Source organism: Orbilia oligospora (assembly GCF_000225545.1).
Source record: "Orbilia oligospora ATCC 24927 unplaced genomic scaffold scaffold00083, whole genome shotgun sequence".
In the NCBI taxonomy this organism is placed as follows: Eukaryota; Fungi; Ascomycota; class Orbiliomycetes; order Orbiliales; family Orbiliaceae; genus Orbilia; species Orbilia oligospora.
The window spans coordinates 310978-332366 of record NW_011645640.1 but is presented as its reverse complement, the minus strand read 5'-3'; the positions used below and the strand labels follow the sequence as shown (position 1 = coordinate 332366).

Here is a 21389-nt window from a genome sequence, read left to right as displayed (position 1 = left end):
ATGGTGTTCTTTATCTAAAAATGTCGGATCAAAGATATATCGTAAGTATTTCTAAAACATAGGCGGTGAGCTTGTTTGGGTCTCTCTAACTTCGTTAATCGATCACACACATCTTAGATTGCCTCACTTCAAGCTTGTATAATCCTATCTTTTATCGTCACGGCGGCCCTAGCTCAAGCTCCCACCGAGTTCACGTCGAATTATGCCCCTCCCGAGCAAGTTACCCTCAAAAAACGGGACTGTCAAAGTCTTCTCCAACACAACAGAACACTTTATCACGAAATCGCATACAAGGGTCATATAACAAACTACTACGGCAGCCCCGAGGCCGATGCTGAACTTGTAGCCATAACTTACAAAGGTTGTGTAAAAGTCTGTGGAAGCTTTTGGAAGAATGATACACAGACTACACTGGACCTTTTACTAGACTGGATCTTACCTGCCTTAGGTTTGGTTACGCAGATGCCATGGGAATCGAATCGTAATTCGGTAACAGTTATTTGGCTGGCTAGGTGGATTGGGTCTCCAATTGCTGCGCTAACCTACTGTCTCTGGGACGTAAAGATTGCGGCGAGGTGTGCCAAGCTAATTAACTTAACAGTAAAGTACCGTTACAAGAGATACCATTCAGATGTTCTTCGGGTGGAATCCGATGCAGAGGACGAACTTGAGACATTTTCACATGCTCGGGATCAATTCTATATTCTTCTTGTCATGAATCAGTTTCAACTCAAGAAGTCAGCTGAACGACACTTATCACCCGAAGAACTAGTCACTGCAGTTGAAAGAGCGATATTCAGTAGGGATGTTGTGGATGGCCTCGATTTAGTGAAGGAGAGAACGAGGCTCGCAAGAGCCTTGAGGGATGCTAGAAAGAGAGGGATCGTTCCGATACTACTCGGGTTAGGTGGCTTCTTCTTCGCCATGTCTGTGGCCATTCGCAAGGCGTTCAGTGGAGGGGAAGGTGGAGGAGCTACGGCCTTCAATGTAGGATTAGGGCTGCTGGTTGGCTGGTTACCGGTTCTATATCTTGCCGCCGTAGTGGACAATGATCATGATAATAAACCTGAATTTGCGAGGGACTTCAATGCTATGGTCTCTGCGTGTCATGAGGGCGGGGAGGTTATTGATATTTTCGGTGAAGGCAGAGGCCAGGGTCGAGGAAGATGGCATTTTGGTATCGGGCAAACTATCATGACTCGAATCGAAGAGCGATTTCTTGCTAAGTGGACAAAAGGTACCATTGTTGATTGGGTTCAGCTGAGTGAGGCTTCTCCAGAAACTGAACGCAAGATCGAACTTGGGCATTGGAGAATTATCGAACCTATGATTACTGCGTTCGTAATCGTCGGAGGTACCAGTTCTGGATCGTTCCTTCTCGCCTACTTTACACCCCCTGTTGGGTTCGCCTGGAGATCTGCATCATATTTGACCTGTCTCTGTCTTTCCGTTCTGATCTTCTTCATCGATATCATCCTTTTTGGGATCGTACGCCATTCTTTTATGACACCTTCAAAAAGCTTGAAACATGGTCGGATGTACTACTTCTTCAAGAGCATTAAGTTTCGACGAACGGCGCATTACGTGCTCATTTTCTTGGAGATGCTTAATACCTTAACACTTTGCCTGCTCGTTATAGCCATGTCAGTAGGGCTGTTTAACTTTTGTGCGGGCTCGGCTGTCGACAGAGATGGACCGGGTGGCGGACTTATAATTTTGAATAGCGCCGAGTTTTTCACCAAGTATTTTGATGTTCAAGGTTACTATATGATCGGGATTATGCCTGCTATGATTTTGATGGGTGGTGGTACACTTTATTTGATAGAGCAGTGGTTTACACAAAGCTTTTTGTGGGCTAAGAGTGATGTCAGTGGTTTGATCGGGTTTAAGAGAACGAGGAGGTGGAAATGGTTCTACAGCCTGGGCGGGATTCTGGAAACTGGCGAAACTCTCCGGTGGACTATGTAGGTTAATGAGAGATCAATATGGGTGGGTTAATTATATTGGTTCGAATATTTTTTAAGGTAATGGTTCGACTGAATTAGATAAGTACATTAATAGAATAGTTAATGATAAGTCATTCATTCGTGAGAATAAAACCCATGAAATCTATAAGATATAAAAGAAAAGAAACTCCTTCCCGGGTATCATGCCATTTTAAGAAAAAGAAAAACGATAATCCGCATGCTAATGGAACTTCCGATCCGTCGTCCGTGCAATTTTCTCATGCATGACGATTACAAGCAAAAAAAAAAGAGGAGGGGTTAAGAGAAGAAATGAAAGAAAAAGAGAAGGAAGAAGAGAAGGGCGGAAGGATGGAAGGATGAAAGGAAAAAGGTGATCACGGCCGATTAAGACAAGCTCTTCCAATATCCCAACTAAATAAGATCGTAGAACCCAAGGCCATTTGTGTCGACGACTCTTGTCTGTCTTTGGAATTGAGAGGGTTGAACGGATTGACGACTTCGTTGACGATTGGTAAAAGATGTATGGCCTCTTAGTTTTGTCCAAACTCTTGATCTAAATCCTCGATAGCTCTCTGTAAGAGTACCTGAGAGCCGATTACTTGACTGGGTAGACTCAGGATCTCTGTATTTTCGGCTTTTGAATTTCGAAATGTCGACTCGGTGCATACTTGGAACAGCTGACATTCTTGCGATTCTGGCATGGCAATCCGAGCACATGCTGAAAAGGGTTGCAACTTCTATTGTAGGCCGTTTACATGGCGGATTTTTCTGGCAGAATACTGTGGCTCCTTGGTTTGGAGATGTCGGTTCAAGGAGAGATAGGTGGCCGCACGAAGCTCGGTACATGTGAACTTGACACATTTTTGCTCCTGAATATATTGTAGAAACGAACCATGGGCAATATATAATCTTTAGTCGATAGCGAACAGCTCTGGTCCAACCAACGAATAGACGGTCGGAAGCACAGAATAATATATGATATGAAGCCTTTGGGGGAATGTGAAAAGATTTGGGAGTCAAAATAAAGGTCCAGGATTGTTTTTCTGGAGACACCCGCCCCGCTATATACCGAGGCGAGTCTACTGACCTTGAGTCAGATCCTCGAGCTCAGCAAGCTTGTACAGAAAATATGGGCAGTGACGTTGGTGCAGTGCTAGCCAAAGCTGCACCATCGCTTGCAAGGATCAGGGACCCGCAAACCCAAGTAGTCCGAAATTCGCGCTACTTGCAGAATGTACATTGCAGACAGCCTCGTCGAAGTATCTTGCGCCATCTGATACCTTTCCGTTGGCTCGTTTGCTGGCAAACGGTGCATACCGTTACCACCCATGCACATCACCTGGCTCCACCAACCAAGCCTGGTCCCAGTGCTCTGGATTTGATGGAATGCTAAAAATACCAAGCTTATCAGCCTCCTAGGGAATCGTTCTTGCAAATCTCTGTGTCGAGGGAGCAGTTCCGATCCACGGCTTCAGCCTCTTTGGCCGGGCATTGTTTATAATTCTTATCGAGCCTGAGAGGCTGAGGCGATATCGATAAATACTTGCGAGCAGGTATGTCAGATCAAGGGTTAGTTATGTCAGCCATCGAGCAGAATATTTTGCAGTCCGCGAAAGATATCCCGAATGGGAACTCACGAGTTCCTCAAAGCTGGGATCATCAAGACTAGGAAGGTCGCCCAGACCGGCTTGTCATCTTTTAGGCGATGGGTATCCGGTTAGTTTATGTGGTCCCCAGAATATTAGCTTCGTTCGCAATACGGAATACAACTTTATTCACCTTTGTGGGCAATTCTGGGTTAGCGTTCGTTGTTCGTTGGGATGAGTTTAGCGGGGCTGGTGACTGGCCGCCGTTGTGGTTGGCGAACCGTCTGTGGGGAGAATTGCGTGTTGTTTTGGTGACTTAGTTTGCCTGACTGAGAGTCAACACCACGAACAAATGCAACTACGATTCTTGTCAGAGCCCATCAGCCAGCCACCTCACATCGGTTCATCGACCATACCGTTACCTCTGCTAGATGACTCGATAACGAGAATGACAAAACAGAAAGATCCCTCGCCATGTTGATTTCCAGCTTTCACCATCCTCAGGAGCCTCATAGGCAGGTCAAGAAGCGTCGTATCTTCCATGGCATATTTCCACCAGCCGCCTCTGCCTCGCTACCCACCCCAATAGCGACCCCAGCGGGATCCTTCAATGAGAATACTCCCATAGCGCCGGCTGTTCAAGCCTCGCCGTTCGCCCAGGGCCCGGCCTTCTCGAGTCCAGGGGGTGAAGCATTCGTTACTCACAGTCGTGCATGGCATCTCGCAACGACTTTCCTATCGTTTCCAGATTCGCCATTTGACGTGTCTGAGGAAGAGGGTACTGCTCTGGGAGTCCAGAAGGATGGTGTTTATTTGCGAAGGAAAGCAGACTTATTCGGACAAGATACACGGGAGGCAATTACATATCTTATGACATCCGGGGTCACCGCTGAACCTGGTGAGAACCTGGTCGAGTGGTATACTTGCGAAGTGCGACGGCATTTTCTCGAACATGTCAGACCTATCTTAGAGGAAGTTGAGGTGTGCCGTTCCTCCTGCTCATTAAGGTAGCCGTTACACTTTGAATCTTAATTCACTAACCCGGTAGTTCGCCAGAGAGAACCAGTAACCAAAACGCGGCCGGAATATCAACTCAATGACATTATTTCGCAGCTTCGAGTCACTTGCAGAATCTACTATTCAGTTTATTCTGCCTACATATTACCCTACCTTGCGAAAATAGACCCGATTGCTTCTGTTGAGCCCTTCCACCGATCTCTTGCCTCGATTATAGCTTACTCCCTCCCGTCAAAATTCCCATCTCTCCTACGAAAGACATTTTATGCTTATTTTACCGTCATACTGTCCCTTCCGAGTTCTGGAACGGCTGTAACGGATGTTGGTCTCTTTACGTCACCGCACATTCCTGGAGCCGACGAAACAGTCCATAGCACTGATGTAGATCTTGAGCTAGAAGAAGATGAGAAAGCGGCTGTTAATCAAGAAGAGGCTAACAGACGGTGCGAAGAGGCTAGGCATGCTGTTTTCAAGCTTGTTGAAAGTTTGAACGCTATTGGGCTAATGGCAAATGGTGTTGGCGAACGTGAATTTGCTTTGGTTATCGACCGGGTTGCAGGAGAATGGGTTACGTATAGGTTTAGTGGGAGATACACAGATTCCGACCTTGAAACCGAAGACGCAGAGGGCGATACAAGCATGGCGAAGCTTCCCACTTCGGTTGCTTCCGCGGAAATTATGAGAGAGTGGCTGTTTGATTCACTGATGCCATTGGTCGTTCCGATTATGAAAATCATACGGCCGGGAGATGTAGACGAGGAGTTGCCCCCTGTTTTAAATCGTCTCGCACAAAGGCTATCTAGGGTTCGAATGAAGGAGATGTTCGATATAATTGTTGACTTCCCCCAATCCATGCCTGGTATCATGGATTTGATACCGACACTCAACACCCCGATTGCTCGTTTGGTTCTCACGAGTACATTTGCGTACACACTTAATCGGCGGCTGCTGCATCAGGGTGCTAGTACCGTTGATGTCCTTCGTGCTTACATCAACATGATAAAGTGTTTCCAAATCATTGATGCGAAGGGCGTTTTACTCGATAAAGTTGGTGCGAGAGTTCGTCGATATCTAAGCACACGTGAAGATACGGTTGTGGAGATTGTCAAGGGAATACTATGCTATGAGTATGACGAAGAAGATGAGAACAGCGACTCTATGATAAAATCGGCGGACCAATCCATATCGATTGAGGGTGCTGAAGCCTTCAAGGAGAGCTTGAGACGCCGGAAAGCTATCCCAGGCGATGCAGAGGATCTCGACGACGAGGATGTCCTTCAGGAAATCAGCACTGAATTGCAAGCTTGTGCACAAATGGGAGCAGACAAGAAAAATGAGGTTCTCGGAGCTGCTGCCGCCGCGAGTTTGGAGGATCTAGATTATGATGATATGGATTGGCAGCCCGATCCAGCAGATGCGGGGCCGGAATTCAGGAGGGACAAGGGGACTGATATTATCTCCCACCTTTTCACCATGCTGGAAAGCACAAAATTCATTAACGAGTTTCAGAATCAACTCGGGAAGAGGCTACTTCTTCAGCCTACATCGGAGTTTCTGAGAGAAAAGGCCACAATTGAACTTCTAAAAGTCAGGTTCGGCGAGAACGAGATGCAAAACGCAGCTATAATGCTAAAGGACCTTAGCGAGTCCCGGAAAATTGATACACACTTGCGAGACACGATCCTCACTAAGCACCTTTCTCGGAATACTGCCATGGCTGGAGGGCCCCAGAGAATGGAAACAGAGGTACACGTGAAAGTCATAAGTCGCTTGTTCTGGCCGCAACATATGATATCTGAAGGAGATTTCAATCCGCCGAACAGAATAGCAAACACGCTCGATCTTTTCAATCACGAATTTGAACTTTTGAAGAAGTCTCGGAAGCTGAACTGGTTGAAGGAAGAAGGCTTTGCCGTGATTGAACTCGAGCTAAATGACAGAACACTCGGTTTCAAACAAGTTCCAACATACGCTGCAACTGTCATCGACACGTTTGCCAAAGGGCCATCCCCTCCGAACCCTGATATTCCGCGAGAGCTTAATGGTGGAGAGGTTGGGAATGCCTGGTCGATAGATCAACTGAAAGAGAAACTTTCTATGGAAATTGAACTCCTGCAAAAGTCCCTAGAGTATTGGGTAGACCGTACCGTTCTTGCAGAATACCCTCTAAACAGGAAAATATACTATGTGATGGAAACATTGCCTCGCAGCGATATTCCTGCTTCGAGACGAACCACACCTCACACATCGCCACAGAAGAGGGATGATTCGCACATAACACCGCGTAGACGGCGGGCACTAAGCTTTATTTCCGAAGACTCAAATGACTCTGGGAACGAAGAAGGAGGCACAAGGAAGGAAGAACCTACACCAGCTAAAGCAGATGCAGAAGACGACGACCCTCTCAAGAATCCTCGTTTCACCATGGCTTGGAACTACATCGCTGGCATGTTAACAAATCAAGGCCCACTGACAACCGACAGGGTATTTGCGACACTTAGTTTGTTCCTAATCCCCATGGGCGGGCTTAAGTTTGATGCCGCAGAGCTGGATCATTTCATGATGAAAATGGAAGAGAACGGCAGGGTTGATAAAACTCCCAGTGGTTGGAAGATGCGCAAATGAGGTTGCAAAGCAGCTTTTGGCTCTATGGTATCAGTCGCTCCAAGACTCTTTATGCCAAAGGTTTGAGGGCTGTAGTACGCTCTTTTTCATGGCGTGTTTATATTGCTTGTTAGTCAGCACTAGCATTCATAGATCTGTGGGGCTCGATATAGAGTTTCTTGAAATAACCGGCCGAGTAGAACCGGATTCAAGGGTTGCAAATGATAACATTATAATCATCAAGTCCTAGGCATGGAACTAGACTATAGACTAGAACTATGGGCTGCATTGCTAACCAACTAGTTTGATATGGGAAGTTAAGTATGCGTATACAAACGTTTTAGGATAATCTATTTAACCCATACATGAGTGTGCGAGGATGTAAAATCATCAGAAGGCAAAGTTAACTCCACATGCAAAAACTTTCTTTCTTTCAAATAAAATATCTGCAAATGAATATCAATTCTAGCTTGACAAATGAAGCCTCGGGTGCCGTTTTAGATATTATGCAGCGACTTCTGGCACCGGTGCAACATTGGCAGTCTCGAGCTGGATACTCGCCCCTTCACCGATCTTGCTCAAGATATCACCTGGGGTTTTGGCATCCAAAATATCCGCAGTGGCGAATCCTTGGGGCTGGCTAATCTGAAATTTCGTTCCCCCCTTTTCCAATATCACAGTATCGAGCCCATTTTGTTTGTCAGTATCTTGAGCCTGTACACCCCATCCGTTCTGCATTTTCAAGAATACCTTCTCTGCGTCATCGCCCCCCTCAGTATTCACAAGAACGGTGGTATCATCGATCTGCGATGCGGAAAGAATGTCCGGGTTTTCAGCAACCACTTCACTTAAGAAGGGTGTTAAAGGGGTGTTAGGATCCGTGGTTTGGTCCATGAAGGACGATTGAGTCGTAATAGGCATTTGCATACCACCGACATTAAATGCACTTAGGATCTGGGGTGGGATATCTGAAGCGGCATGTCGTTCTCCATTTGCGTCAATGTATATTGGGACACAATTGAAGCTGATCGTTCCACCATTGGGAAGGAATACATTGGTGGGTATTGCTCCAAACGTGCCATGGAATATATCTGAAACTGGCCCCGGAGGTTGGTTTATCGTCCCGTCGAAACCTTGCTGAGGAAGGGGAACTGGCCCTCCGAATGGCCCTACAGGGCTCATTTCAAAACCATTTGGTGTAAATAACATTGAACCGGTGTCGGTGTGGACGGTTGGTGGTGGTAGAATGTCGGTTCTGAAGCCGCTGACAGGGAATTGGGTTGGAGCACTAAGGTTATCTACTGTATTCATCATCTTTGCAAGCTCTTCAGGATCTGTTCGTGCTAGAAGAGCAACATCATGTCCTTCGTTTACCAAGTTCAACTTATCGGTGAGAGGGACAGTATCTAGTAAAATTAGGAATTGGGTAATACTTTCTGGTGTCGGGTTGTTCAAACTTGGAAAGAGGGTATTTGCAAGACCAGGGTTTTGTTCTAGTTGATTGACGGTGCTAGGGTCGAGTAGCGGCTGTAGACCTTCCGGAGTATTGTCTTGCAGGAATTTCTGGATATTGGGGTCATCGAGGACCTGACGCCAAAGACCGAGATTGCTAGTAATCGCTGAGACGACACTAGGATCAGAATTCTGGAGGGTCTCGCCGGGAATAGCCTGGCCCATATCGTTGAGAATTTGGTTGCCCTCAGCTAGGTTGCCGTTACCATCTAACACTTGGAACGCTTGTCCGCCAGGTGCGGCGGCAGCTACCGCGGCTGCAGATGCCAGCGGGTCCCACGTAGTCGCTACATTTGTCGGCCAGGGATAGTTGCTAGGAATGGCGGATGGCCATACGTAAGAATTGTCTTGGCTTCCATGAAAAATTGGATTATCGACTCCATCCCTTTGCTCATTAGCAGCGTTCCGAACTGCGGAGTTAGCTACTTCCTCCATGTGGTTAACGGCTTCATCGGCCGCTTGTTTGATTCTTTCCGCGGCAGCACCGATTGCATTTTGTTCGTCATTTGTATTTGGGGAGTTTGGTGGTCTGCTCAAAATTGCTGGAGCTGATACGCTCATTTGCTGGAACTGGCGTTTTCCCAAGCGCTTGGGAGGGGGGTTTGGTATCCCATCTTTAGTATTTATGGTATCAAAGGGTATCTCCGCTCTTCTATAGAGCGATTGCGCATTGCTCGGAGCTAAGTTCGGAACAGGTTTCGGAGCACTACTGACAGAGGTTCCTACATCTGCCGTAGGTGCTGAAACAGACGGCCTGGTCGCGGAAAGGATGGCGACAAGAAGGAGAGCCGTCTTAGACGGCGACAGCAATTTTGGAAACATTATATTCAATCTTTTGGGCGTGGCCTTTAACTGCCGCTAATATCCAATAACACGTTTCTGAGAGACTTGAACGAGAGTGAATGCAAAGTGTGGTCAAGACGTGGAAGAAGCGTGATCTCTGGTTCATTTTAAGCTCTCCACACTTGACATATATAATATCACGAATTTGCCATTATTACGCCTGACGATTTAAGACCTCGCAAGAGCTCAAAGTACGTAACACGTGTAGTATTATTGTTTATATGTTGTCCTCATCCTCGTCCGCGTTCGAGGCCATTTGTGCAGATTGTGGGCGGGATGGGAGAAATGTGTTGGGTGTGGTATTGTGGAACACAGGGGATTTGCTGTAGAATGCGTGATATCGGAGTTTAATGCGATAGTTTCAGGAACCAGGGAGGCAGCGGCCTAAATTAGAGAATTTCGGAGTGCGGATTTAACTAAGACTTCTTATTTTGTAACTTGAAGCTAGATCTTAATGTCTCTTGTATAGAGGTATATGTATCCGCAGTTGAACTTTGATTCTTAGTTCCATTGTTTTTCTTCTACCAGCTGCAACTATGCGTCAACTTGCATAACATCTGTTTGAATAGTTGTCTCTCCCTTAGCATCAACCTCTGTCACTGTGATATATCTCCTCAGTTCGTCCTTCTTGATAACCTTCTCTTGTAATACTCCCGTGGTGCCCTTCGCGAATTTGTAATTCAATTCCTTCGGAACACGAACATTCGGTGTGATGTAGTTCCTCATCAAAGTAGCTTTCTCTGGGGTAATAACACAAACGTCGACATTTGAACCAGATCCTAAATCGTTGAAAATACCAGCCAAGATTGCTTCAGAGCAAAGCTTGACAGCACCTTCTCGGTCGAGACCTTTCTGCCAAGTTGTTTCGAAGACAGACATAGCTGCCAAACTTCCAGATCCCATAGTGACGTATGGTAGTCTATCAGTGGATCCGTGGGCGTGAACTGTGTAAAGGTGGGAGCCGGTAGGATCACAACCGGCAACAACTAGGTAGGCCCCAATGTGCCCTTGGTATTTAAAGAGGTGCTGCTTCAACATTGTCATGCATGTTACCACGCGAGGTTTCCTGCCAGTAGAAAGAGAGTGTAGTTCCAAATTTGATGAGGTGATGGCGGTCGTAAATTCAGTATCAGCAGCGGTACCTGCACCAGCACACCAGATTTGCGGGGAGATATAGTGGAGCTTCTCGCAGTTCTTGTCGGCAACAATGGGACCGGATGTGGCACGGGTATCGGCTGCAATCTAGCATAGATGAAAGTGCACCATTAGTTATGTTTCTCAATACGAAAAGTTCAAGATGAAGGGTTGATGAACTTACGACGACACCTCCGTCATATAGACATCCAACAATGGTGGTACCTGTGCTTGTTGCCTTGATTCAAGCTGTCAGACGCTTCCTTAGTGTATTAAATGTTTGAAGCTGACGGTATATACCTTAGGAGCTGGCATACCAGCAGCCATTAAAGCTGCATTACGCGTGTGATTGGAGAAATCGAAGCCACCCATCTTGGAGAGGAGCTCTAGCTACGCCGACGATGTGGAGCTTCAAGAGGTATGGAGAAGGTAACTATGTGGACGTAGCGTCGTGATCTACGTTGTAGAACGGTCCTTAGAGCTTCGAAGGGTCGTAATATGCGATGTTGATGATGGTGGATGTCGAATTCGAGGGGTTGAAGATGGTGGGTAGTGGGTGGAACCAAAGCTGGTCGTCGTCAGCGCGTTTGCTGGGTGTTGGCGAGCTGGTGTTGTTGGAGGTTGTGCATCAGCCACAGATACAGGGGTTTAGATGAGGCTGTGCATACGAGCGCCACAGAAGGTGGGGCTACCACATCAACACATCAACACACCAACACAAACTAACCCCGGTCTCACAAACTCGGTGGCGCGGCACGTGACCAGCCATGGCTGCATCCGGCGGCATGCCGAAAGCTCTGATGTTCGATTCAGAGGCCCGAAGAGCTCACAATGCAACTTCCCCTCGTATTTAGACCCAATCGCCAGTCGATTCCCAATTGATTCCAACTTCTGCCGAATCAAACCTACGAAATCCACCGGCAGTCAACGGACATGCTTTTGGCCTCCCGGGCATTGTTCGGCTTTTGATAAAATTTATTTCCACGCTAACAGCAGCAAGTTTTGGGCCTTTTCCTTTTCAATGCCCGCCCAGAATATAAGCGGGCTAATGAATCGAGTCGCCAAATTTATATTACACATCGACCTCGCCCCTCCACATCAACCTTTTTCCCGATTCTTTCTCTCGTACGAAACTTGTCAGCCATCAACTCCGTACGAGAGGGGCATGCACGTCGATTTACCCCAGCTCACGAGATTATGGTAAATTCCGTTTCCAGGTCTATGCATAGTATCGGATATTATAGCTTTATTGTTTAAATCCCTACCTCTTACGTCGTCCATGTCCTCGGCAGGCTCTTACGTTTCAGACCATGGCCATGCGACTCGTGGAGAGTCTGAATCGGACTCTCCAGGCACACCCCATCACAGCTCCCATTCTCATGCCACCACTCCGTCATCCGCGTCGACAAAGGCAAGGCCTATCACTGCGTGCTTGACTTGTCGCAATAGGAAAGTCAAATGTGACAAGGTTTACCCCCTCTGCGGGCCATGCAACAAATCGGGAAGGGAATGTAAATACGACAAGTCCGCGCCAGGTGCGGTGGCTGCTCACGTTGGCCATAGTAGCAATAGCAGTTCTGCCGCCAATAGCGCCACCAGCGGCCACCCACATCCTAGGTCCACTACTGGTGCCGGTGTAACAAAGCATGGGCATGCTCATGTCGCACACACGACGCATTCACCGGCGAGCGGGAGCAATGGACACCACGGACACGGCCATGGGGGAAACAAGACGAAAGTAGACCTGCAGCAGAGAATTACGCGGCTCGAAGGGTTGTTAGCCGCTAGTGTAGAACAGCTCAAGTCTGGGAACGTGGCGATAAGCCTGCCGAATACCGATTTTTCACAGGGTCCCGGGTATCCCGGAACCCAAGGGCCCTTAGGATCCCAAGGAACTCAGGATGTTCTCCCAGTAGCAGATTCGCATTTGAAAGTTAGGGACGGAGGAAAGACAAGATACATTGGGCCATTGTCATGGATTTCGGCCGTTGAGAATGAGGTTCGTCCAGGTCACCGAGCCGCACATGTGGTTTCAACTCACTGATGAGGACTGATACCGTAGATCGATGATATAAAACAAGCAATCTCAGCTACAGAGGATGATGGCACACCTCGACCTGCCACCGAGGTGGGGACAGCTTGGGCATCAAATATGATGTTCCCATCCGCACTTTCGTTGATGGATACCACCAATCTGTCGTCCTATATTCCAACAAAATCGCATTCCGATTTTCTTTGGCAAGTCTATGTTGAAAGAGTACACCCTATGGTGCATATTTTGCATAGACCATCCTTCGAAGTTAGCTATAACGATTTCTGGCAGGGTCGGATGCCAGCGGAGAATATCAAATCCTTCGTTGCTCTCCTATTCTCGATATATTACGCGGGTGTTGTCTCTATGGACCCACCCATGGCCCGAAGGGCTTGTGGGATGGAACGTGACGAGCAACTTCGAATTTACAGGGAAGCGACACAACATGCTCTTGTAAATGCCCGGTTTATGGAAGCGGAAGAGCTGTGGTCACTACAAGCGCTGACATTGTTAATCGTGAGTATGACCTGATATTTCCTGCTTTTCAAACATCTAACCATGTCATTTCGTAGTCGATGCTACTTCAACATTCCGGCCAAGCGCAAGGAAATGCAACGTGGACTCTTGTAGCTGTTGCTTTTCGACTTGGTAGATCAATGGGGCTCCACCGTGATCCATCGATATTTCCGAATATTGGTGTTGTCGAGGGTGAGCTGCGACGGAGATTATGGTACTACTTATTTCAATTAGAATTGTATGCCATCGGACCTGCCACTGCAATCCCTGCCATTACTGAGGAAAGCTACGATACTCGCCTTCCGCATAATCTTGATGACCACGAGATAGTTGATGGCCAACCGTTACCAGAAGACCAGACAGGATATACAGAAATGTCGCATTATCTTTTCCGTTGTCTCGCCGGAAAATATTATCTATCAAGTTTGAAGGTTACTAGTAGCCTTCGAAAAGTAAGAAAAGATGATTTCCACAATCTTATCAGGGAAATGCAAGCTTGGGGTAAAAAGTTAGAAATGGAATGGCTACCAAAGTTCAATAGCGAATCAGCCAAGGAAAGGTTGGCTAAGAAAACTGCAATATTGCTTGTCCACAAAGCCATTCTCGTTTTATATTACCCCCTTAGCAAACCAAAGCACCGGACATTACTACCATCTTCAGTAAGAGATAAGTATGTTTCTCGCTCTCCAATCACAGATTGCTTACCCGCTTTAGAACCCTTACTAAATCCAAGATAGTGCGATCCATGCGGCCCTCGTCGTCGTTGAAATGTCCAATTCGATGGAAACAGACCCAGGGGTGGGCCCGTTTGTATGGTTTTACAGTTCGTACACACAATACCATGGAGCAGCAATCATACTGGGAGAGCTCCTAGCGAACCCCGAAAGCAAGTTCAAAGACCGCGCATGGAAATGTTTAGATGAAATGTTTGCCCTTAGCAGCTTACCGGACCTAGCTTGGGCGAAGGGGGTAAAGGAAACATCTGATTGGAAACTTTGCAGAGGGCTCTACGATAAAGCGTGCAGCACCAGAAGATGGACAAACGCCCCTGGGGTTGTGACAATGACTAGCAGTGATGGATATAGCGTTCCACTTCCAACTTCAGGGCGGCCCGTCAACGTTCAAGAAGGGTGGGCTCCAGATGTCGACTGGGTGAGTACTCTATTTTTCTTTGGGATTTCGTATTGCATGATAACTAACAAACAACTGCTCCATAGTCGAGTTGGGATCAAATGATGACGAACGCTCTATTTGACGATTATCTGCTTGGAAACCCAGATTTCCAGGAGATCGGAAATGCATACTTTGGCGGCCAGTCATTACCTACAAGTTAAGTATTTGGATTCATACGGACGGGCGTAATTATCTTTGTTTTTCTGTATCTTTTTATGATTTCATGGGCGTGTGGATCGGTGTTCTTGCGCAATAATATCTATTTGATATGGAATAGTAATATTTGAGATACTTAATGCATCTTAGTTTCATAGTATTATGTTATACGAGGCAACGTACTACACTCTTTAATTCATTTTCAACCACTTAAAAAGTTCCCTTTGTCGAATTTTCCACTAGGCGACAAGCCAAGCTCCTAAATGCCAAGGGATATGTGTGCCACCTATTAAAGTGGGCTTCAAACGTTAGTGAATTCGAAGGCTAGTCTCGTATTACAGACGCGGTCCACACTTTCCTTTAATATATCCGCGCGTACATGCGTACATTCATTTACGGTATTTCAAAGCAGTGATTCAGATCAATCTCAGTAGAGAGCTAGTTTAGGCTATAGTACTAGTAGAGAATGCACCCGAATAATAACTAAGCTTATGGTTCACAAACCATACTTTTTGTAGATCGCCTGCCTCGTCCCGGCCGAATTGGACGAGGGTAGCGTATGTGTAGCCAATTCGTAACTAAAATTGAAACGACTAATGTCTTTTTCTGTATGTACTATACCGAATTTGGCGCGATCAACTTTCCTGATGCCATATAACGCGAATCGAATCCTTTAAAATTAAAGTTCAGGAATTCGAATTCGTATTTCCTGGATCGCGATCAACTACAACAGTGTACAGGATTACATGGTTGTATTCGACGAAGCTAGATTTCCCCTCGCACCCCATATATGTAGAATGGAGCTCGGCCAATTGCAATTTGGTTCAATTTAAATTTGGGTAGTTCATGAGATTCTAGGATGAATCCCCCTTATAGGGTTGGCTAGCCATAACTACTCTAATTCCGACTGATTATAATTAATTACGTTAAGTTAAGTTATAGAAATATAGATTGATGGATTTACAAGGCATTGGGAGGGATGATACATTCCTGGAACCTGGCGGAACATGCATATGCATGATAGCGATGCATCAATGATATCATCATAATTAGCAACACCTAAGTATACTTAGCACTAATTTCTTAACCGTTAGTTAACCGGGTATAAAGTTCCAAAACGGTAAAAAATCCATGCATATACAATACTAGTATTATCAGCTGTAACACATATATTTGGTTGTATGCATATACAGATGTTGCAAATGTAAGTGCAAGTGCAAATGCAAATGCAAATGCAAATATAAACTTTCAAAAAAAAAAAAAAAAAAAAAAAAAAAACCTACCCTATTCTATTCTATTCTATTCTATTATATTATATTCTATGGGCTACTTCAAAACGATATAAGTAGATAGATTGTGTGCCAGCAGACTATTGTTTAAATTGTTCCGGTTGGAAGTTAGCTTATAGGCTAGCCAGTGGTCAGGCTAGTAGCTAGCTAGCTAGGCGTCTGGCCGGCTAGAATTTTAATAAGTTTAAACCTAGAAGTTATTAGGTTTTGTTTATATGTGAAGGTATTTGTATATGCATGATCGAGTTGTGCATTTGCATCCAATTTTTACCGATTTGGCCCGCCATACCGGGCCTGAGAGAAAATGGATACGATCGTACGATACACGTATACCCGTACTTGCCTATGTATAGACATGCAAATAGCATTCCTAAGCAAAGAAAATTTGGGCTCAGGTCGGCCACAACTAGAGAATAATTATTAAAGCTTTCACAGCCGTGATGTATTGCTAAGCAGTTATGTCAGGTAAAAAGTTCGCAATATTGTTCGATTTTTCTAGCTTCTAGACTTCTGCGCAGCTATAGCTAGCCACGTGCACGGGCATGGAAAACACCAAAATACGAACTTGCACATATATTATATGCATAGCCTAGGAGCAAAGCTGACGATTTAGAGATGTTAAGCTAACTTAGAGGTAAGATTTACTCGAAGCCGAGTATATGCGGATGAGAAAATTAGGTAATCACGGAACATTATGGCTGTACATATAATCCCTTTCCTTTTTGAGATATCCTTATAGTTACTAGCTTCAAAAGCTCTATAAGACCTGACCCACTAACATCGTGATATGACGGGAATCAGAAACAATTTTTTATATAAGAACGTAGGGTTCCGTTGCGACCGTTGTTCTTATTTAAGATTCGCATTAATTCTCACCCATAGGAAATTTGGAAAGTTCTCAATTAATATGGCACATGCAATGGTCAAAAAACTAGTCACCAGTACCGATGATCAAACTTGGACAAACAAAGATGGACTGATCCTTCTACTGGGTCGGCCGGAGCTTGAAGGCGAAGAAAAAGTGATAGTAAAGCTCCCAAACTTTTACAAATCGATCCTAGCCACCCCAAGGAAAGTCAATCCATTGTTGGAGAATGTAAAGGATACGGACCTCTGGGTATCTGAAAAACTAGGCCTCGGAAAGGCTTTCCAGAAGTTTGCGGAGATCGAGATCCCACTATTATGTTCCGCTATGCTCCCAAACGCGCCAGAACAGCCGTTAAGGGCTCTTCTGGAATGGATGTCTTGGGTCATTTTCTTTGATGATCGTGCGTCCCTCAATCTGTTAAGACATTTAAGAGTTCCCGAATACATTCTAAACTGAGTTCAATTATATTTAGGCTATGATAGAGGCGATTTCGAAGGCAAACCCATTGAAGCTGCTCAAGATATTCTTGAGACGTTAGCGATCCTAGATGACGACCACCCACCAATTCCAGTCGAGGAGAATGCTTTAAGACACATTTACCAATGCGTCTGGAAAAGAATAAGTGCAGTACGTAGATAAATTTATAAAGTCCCGTATTGGGGTTGAAATATGAGAATAAATATATAGAACTACCATAAGCCTAATGCTTAAGCTCCTTTCATGGGATGAGCATTGCAACTAAACTCGTTTATCCACTTTAAATAGAATGCGCCTCCGGGTATGACCCCGAGAATACCATTCCCGGCAATGGTGCCGCTTGTCAAGAAGAGTAAAATATAGAACAGGCTAACATACGGTATAGACGAAAGAGCTCGATTCAAACTAGCTAACCGAGATTATATGATCGGGCTCTTGTACCAGGACAAGTTGATGGGGAAAAGAAACACGATCCTAACCCCTGAGGAATATATGTCGTTTCGGCGGAAAACTAGCGGGGTTAGGACGGTAGCACTTTTTTCGGAGTATTTTACGGTAACCAACCCTATAACGAGGAGTGGAATCGCTAACTGCGCTGTAGATGGGCTGTTAATTTAAACGCTAAAATTCCACTTTACGTTATGGAACATCCATCCGTGAAGGATTTTAAGGAACTATCCGATGAAATTATAGCCTTGTACGATTTAGCCTATATGAGAATAACAACAAAGTCCTGATAGCTAATCTATAAATGTTAATATAGGTGTAACGATATTATATCTTCGGCAAAAGAAATAGTACGTACATATACCTACAGGCTCACTGGTTTGGTGATCAGTTTGTTTTCATAGTGGTTCTAAACACATCTAACTCCTCCCATACGGTGAAGGCTCCAATATTGTTGTTTTGCTCTTAAAGCAAGGTTTTACTCTACAAGAGGCAATGGACAAAGCTGGGGAAATGGTTTTCCAAACATACGAAAAATGGGAGGAAGCGTTACGCGAGCTACCTACATGGGACGAGGAGATCGATGCGAACGTAGCGAGGTTGATTCAAGGGTATGCTGATGCATGCTGGGGAAACCTTGACTGGAGGTATGTTAATTGGGATATTTTTCTTAAGATCTTGCTCACCGGTACCCTGGCATTAAATTTCGAATTATCTAGATGGGCTGACTAGAACACTAAATTTCCACTATAGCTATCATACTGCTAGATATTTAGGGAATGACCGAGAAATGGCTCGTGCTACAGGGTTCGTATCTTTTTATGTCAAAGATGTTCGGAAAATCCAGGAACTGGCAGGGATCAAAAAATAAAGTTTATAACACCATCTGTGGTAGATGTACGCTCTTGCATTGCGCAATTGCGTAGGCTTTAGCCAATGCAATGCAAGATTCTGTTTAAATATTTGTAGTAGATTACAGGCTTCAATTCCCAACTGCAAGCCGAGAACTAGATTGATGTCTCAAAAATACGAACTTATGCAAATACTTAAAAATGTCTAAAATTACCGAAGAAATAACGGAAAATCATTAAATTGCAGTTCTAGGTTCGAGGCAAGTCATTTGGATATCGCTGGACAAGATCTTAAGACCCCAAGTTTCCCCCCGCTCTATAGATCTACCAACTGTGATATATATATCGTATCAACGCCAATGGTACCAACAACTCCAGGTCGTGTTGGAATTTAGCTGACCAATTAATTAATTCCGGGATTCTGCTTCTTTTGAGCAGAATTGCTCCCCAGCCCGCATTCGTATCGTAGGAGATTTGTACGAAAACAGAACGGGTATAGTTTCCAATTTTATCTTAAGATTAAAACTTCGGACGGGGTTGAAGCTATATATATAAAGTAATGGTACCGTATATATCCCACAATGCAATGTCCATCCGAGTCTATCTATCGATCAGCTAATTAAAGATTTCAAAATATCATTCCCATAGCGCTATAGTTTTTTATATAATACAAACACCAGTAAGTGCATCAAATCAATGTAAAAAAGAACTGTGGGGTGGGCCACCATAGTTCACTGTCGTATGGATTTCTTTGTTACAATTGCAACGCTAAAAAAAATCATATAGGTAAAGTCGACCAAATTACTCTTCAAGATGCAAGCTACTCTTCGAGCCCCAAACCTCTTTATCACTTTCTTTCTTATTCTTCTTGCTGTCGTGCAGCCTCTCCTTGCTGCCCCGGTTGAGATTACTAAAGACACTCAATGCAGTGGAGGCAAGGAGTGCATTAAGGAAGCCGACAGTATCAAGCTTCATGCTGCGAATACGGTCAGGTCTAAGTACATACCACGAAGTGTCCCGACGACCAATGCCAGGAAATTGAAGAAGCGCTCTCAATTGGCTGCTCAGTTGAAAAAGAGAGCAGTTCTAGCTCGTGCTCGGAAATAGATACAAGTCCCCACCTTCTTTGGGGATAATCAATTGTATTCTTCTTTAATTAAATCTTGTTTTATATAAGTCGACACATCTTTTTCTTTGCAAAGTCTGGTTTGAGACGAGAAGAATACTAAAAAATAAAATGTATCTGCTTTTTCTTTGTATATAAAATTGAATCAACTTCGAAAACCATCTAATGATAATTTGCTCTATAAACTCAGTAGTAAACCAATGCAATTGCAATCAATTGATACGACCTTCAATGTATTATGCATATTAGTTACCTGCCGCATGTTTCTGATCAAATGAATTCATGCATGAAATGGACTAAATTTTACATTATTGGCCTCATTCAATCTGTTTTCGTCTAGTTCTCGGAGAGCGGGGAGTATCGCGGGAATTCTAGACTCCAAGCCAAAAACACTTTCGATACTAGTATACTCTAGATCCTAGGTTGAGCGATATAATACCTCAAAGAACCTCCTCAAAATAAATCCGAAAAGCCGAAGGCTGATTTTGGCCGGGAGAGTTCCTCGTCGGTTCCAAATCGCCTCCATGTTAGCAGTAACAAGATTGCCATAGCCACCATGGTGATGCTAAAAACCCTGGCCATTTTATCGGCATCGACCCTTGTGGTCGCCCCTCCCCCTGGGCTTTATAGTAGATACAAACCTCAAAGTCAAAATCAAAATCAAAACCAACCGGACTCAAATAGCTCAGGTGGTACCAATACATTCAGAAGTCCTGTAATCATTCCTGCGACGCCAGTGCTTTCCGAAAACCCGAACCCCATAAGCGCAAACATACAGCTTAACAGTGACTATTCAATGTCACAATATTCACCTTCAGAAGGCTCGAGAGATATCAACCTCGAACTGGCTACAGTACAATTCCCATCCGGTGGGCAAAATTCCGGATTCAGCCTAAGTCCCATGGGCACACCAAGGAGCGCCAGACGAATAGATTCCAGGTTCCCAACTCCGAAACAAAAGAAAGCCGGTATTAAATACGGAACAGTCAGGAAAAAGCATATTCATTGGGACGGTGATGAAAACTTTGACATGAAAGATGCTCCGGAGGATGAACTAGGCTATATCCCAACGACTATCCAGATGCTTGGCATGCCTTACTCGGCTCGAGGACCGAAGCCGACATACAGGGATCCAGTGGTGATGACGACAAATTGGGGGTCGTTATCCCAAGGCCGGGGGGATTCAGAAGATGTAGATGATGATGACTCGTCGATTGATGCTAATTTTCTAGAAAACCTGGACGAAGAACCTGTAACTGATCAAGTGTTAAGTTATCGGCCTGGACTAACACCAAGGGTACAGATAGCAATGGCATCCCGAGGAGGGCAGTATTAAACACAAGCCTAGGGAAAAAATATTAATTGAGCTTTGATATTAATATATTAATTCATCCTTTTGCACTCAAATTTAATTACAATTATATCCTATAGAATAATATATATCTCGTGCATCGATCGCGATCGTGGTGCTCCGTATATTCACGACCTCGGCCTTCAATCGAACCTAAATCCATATTTGCGATAAACTAAATGGCCAAGACATACTTCTAATATTCTAGCGTTATAACGAGGTATAGACATGGAATTAACTATATAAAATCTCGAAAATTTAAAGCAAACTTACACTCCATGGCCAAACCTTTTCGGGGTGGTTCTTCTGTGAATCCCAAAGAAGGTCCGGCTGGAGGCCCCAACACACCAAGTGATCAAAATACCGCGCGCTTCTCGCAATTTGTATCATTCTACCGCAACCCTGCCAAACTTCAGACGAATTCGGATTCCTTCGTATGG

The 21389-nt window shown here is 44.9% G+C and overlaps 9 protein-coding genes across 9 annotated transcripts; 6 read left to right on the top strand and 3 right to left on the bottom strand.

Annotated features, from left to right (window-relative positions):
- Window positions 1-20: 20 nt before the first annotated feature.
- AOL_s00083g92 (uncharacterized protein) lies at window positions 21-1968 on the top strand (the record flags this gene model as incomplete). The annotated part of the gene is made up of 2 exons (XM_011125271.1): window positions 21-41; window positions 118-1968. The coding sequence occupies 2 exons, from the start codon at window positions 21-23 to the stop codon at window positions 1966-1968; spliced, it is 1872 nt and encodes a 623-aa protein (XP_011123573.1).
- A 410-nt stretch (window positions 1969-2378) lies between these two features.
- AOL_s00083g91 (uncharacterized protein) lies at window positions 2379-2828 on the bottom strand (the record flags this gene model as incomplete). Its single annotated transcript, XM_011125270.1, has 1 exon — window positions 2379-2828. One exon carries the CDS (start codon window positions 2826-2828, stop codon window positions 2379-2381), a length of 450 nt encoding a protein of 149 aa, XP_011123572.1.
- A 1199-nt stretch (window positions 2829-4027) lies between these two features.
- Window positions 4028-7195, top strand: AOL_s00083g90 (uncharacterized protein; the record flags this gene model as incomplete). Its single annotated transcript, XM_011125269.1, has 2 exons — window positions 4028-4534; window positions 4610-7195. The coding sequence occupies 2 exons, from the start codon at window positions 4028-4030 to the stop codon at window positions 7193-7195; spliced, it is 3093 nt and encodes a 1030-aa protein (XP_011123571.1).
- Window positions 7196-7678: 483 nt separating this feature from the next.
- AOL_s00083g89 (uncharacterized protein) lies at window positions 7679-9508 on the bottom strand (the record flags this gene model as incomplete). Its single annotated transcript, XM_011125268.1, has 1 exon — window positions 7679-9508. One exon carries the CDS (start codon window positions 9506-9508, stop codon window positions 7679-7681), a length of 1830 nt encoding a protein of 609 aa, XP_011123570.1.
- A 555-nt stretch (window positions 9509-10063) lies between these two features.
- On the bottom strand, window positions 10064-11035 carry AOL_s00083g88 (uncharacterized protein; the record flags this gene model as incomplete). The annotated part of the gene is made up of 3 exons (XM_011125267.1): window positions 10064-10771; window positions 10848-10901; window positions 10964-11035. The coding sequence occupies 3 exons, from the start codon at window positions 11033-11035 to the stop codon at window positions 10064-10066; spliced, it is 834 nt and encodes a 277-aa protein (XP_011123569.1).
- Window positions 11036-11942: 907 nt separating this feature from the next.
- Window positions 11943-14545, top strand: AOL_s00083g87 (uncharacterized protein; the record flags this gene model as incomplete). The annotated part of the gene is made up of 5 exons (XM_011125266.1): window positions 11943-12662; window positions 12726-13211; window positions 13268-13881; window positions 13949-14363; window positions 14429-14545. The coding sequence occupies 5 exons, from the start codon at window positions 11943-11945 to the stop codon at window positions 14543-14545; spliced, it is 2352 nt and encodes a 783-aa protein (XP_011123568.1).
- Window positions 14546-16748: 2203 nt separating this feature from the next.
- AOL_s00083g86 (uncharacterized protein) lies at window positions 16749-18492 on the top strand (the record flags this gene model as incomplete). Its single annotated transcript, XM_011125265.1, has 8 exons — window positions 16749-17097; window positions 17170-17324; window positions 17463-17475; window positions 17560-17719; window positions 17776-17871; window positions 17938-17971; window positions 18093-18268; window positions 18375-18492. The coding sequence occupies 8 exons, from the start codon at window positions 16749-16751 to the stop codon at window positions 18490-18492; spliced, it is 1101 nt and encodes a 366-aa protein (XP_011123567.1).
- A 793-nt stretch (window positions 18493-19285) lies between these two features.
- Window positions 19286-19579, top strand: AOL_s00083g85 (uncharacterized protein; the record flags this gene model as incomplete). The annotated part of the gene is made up of 1 exon (XM_011125264.1): window positions 19286-19579. The coding sequence occupies one exon, from the start codon at window positions 19286-19288 to the stop codon at window positions 19577-19579; it is 294 nt and encodes a 97-aa protein (XP_011123566.1).
- Window positions 19580-20154: 575 nt separating this feature from the next.
- AOL_s00083g84 (uncharacterized protein) lies at window positions 20155-20934 on the top strand (the record flags this gene model as incomplete). The annotated part of the gene is made up of 1 exon (XM_011125263.1): window positions 20155-20934. The coding sequence occupies one exon, from the start codon at window positions 20155-20157 to the stop codon at window positions 20932-20934; it is 780 nt and encodes a 259-aa protein (XP_011123565.1).
- Between the last annotated feature and the right edge of the window lie 455 nt (window positions 20935-21389).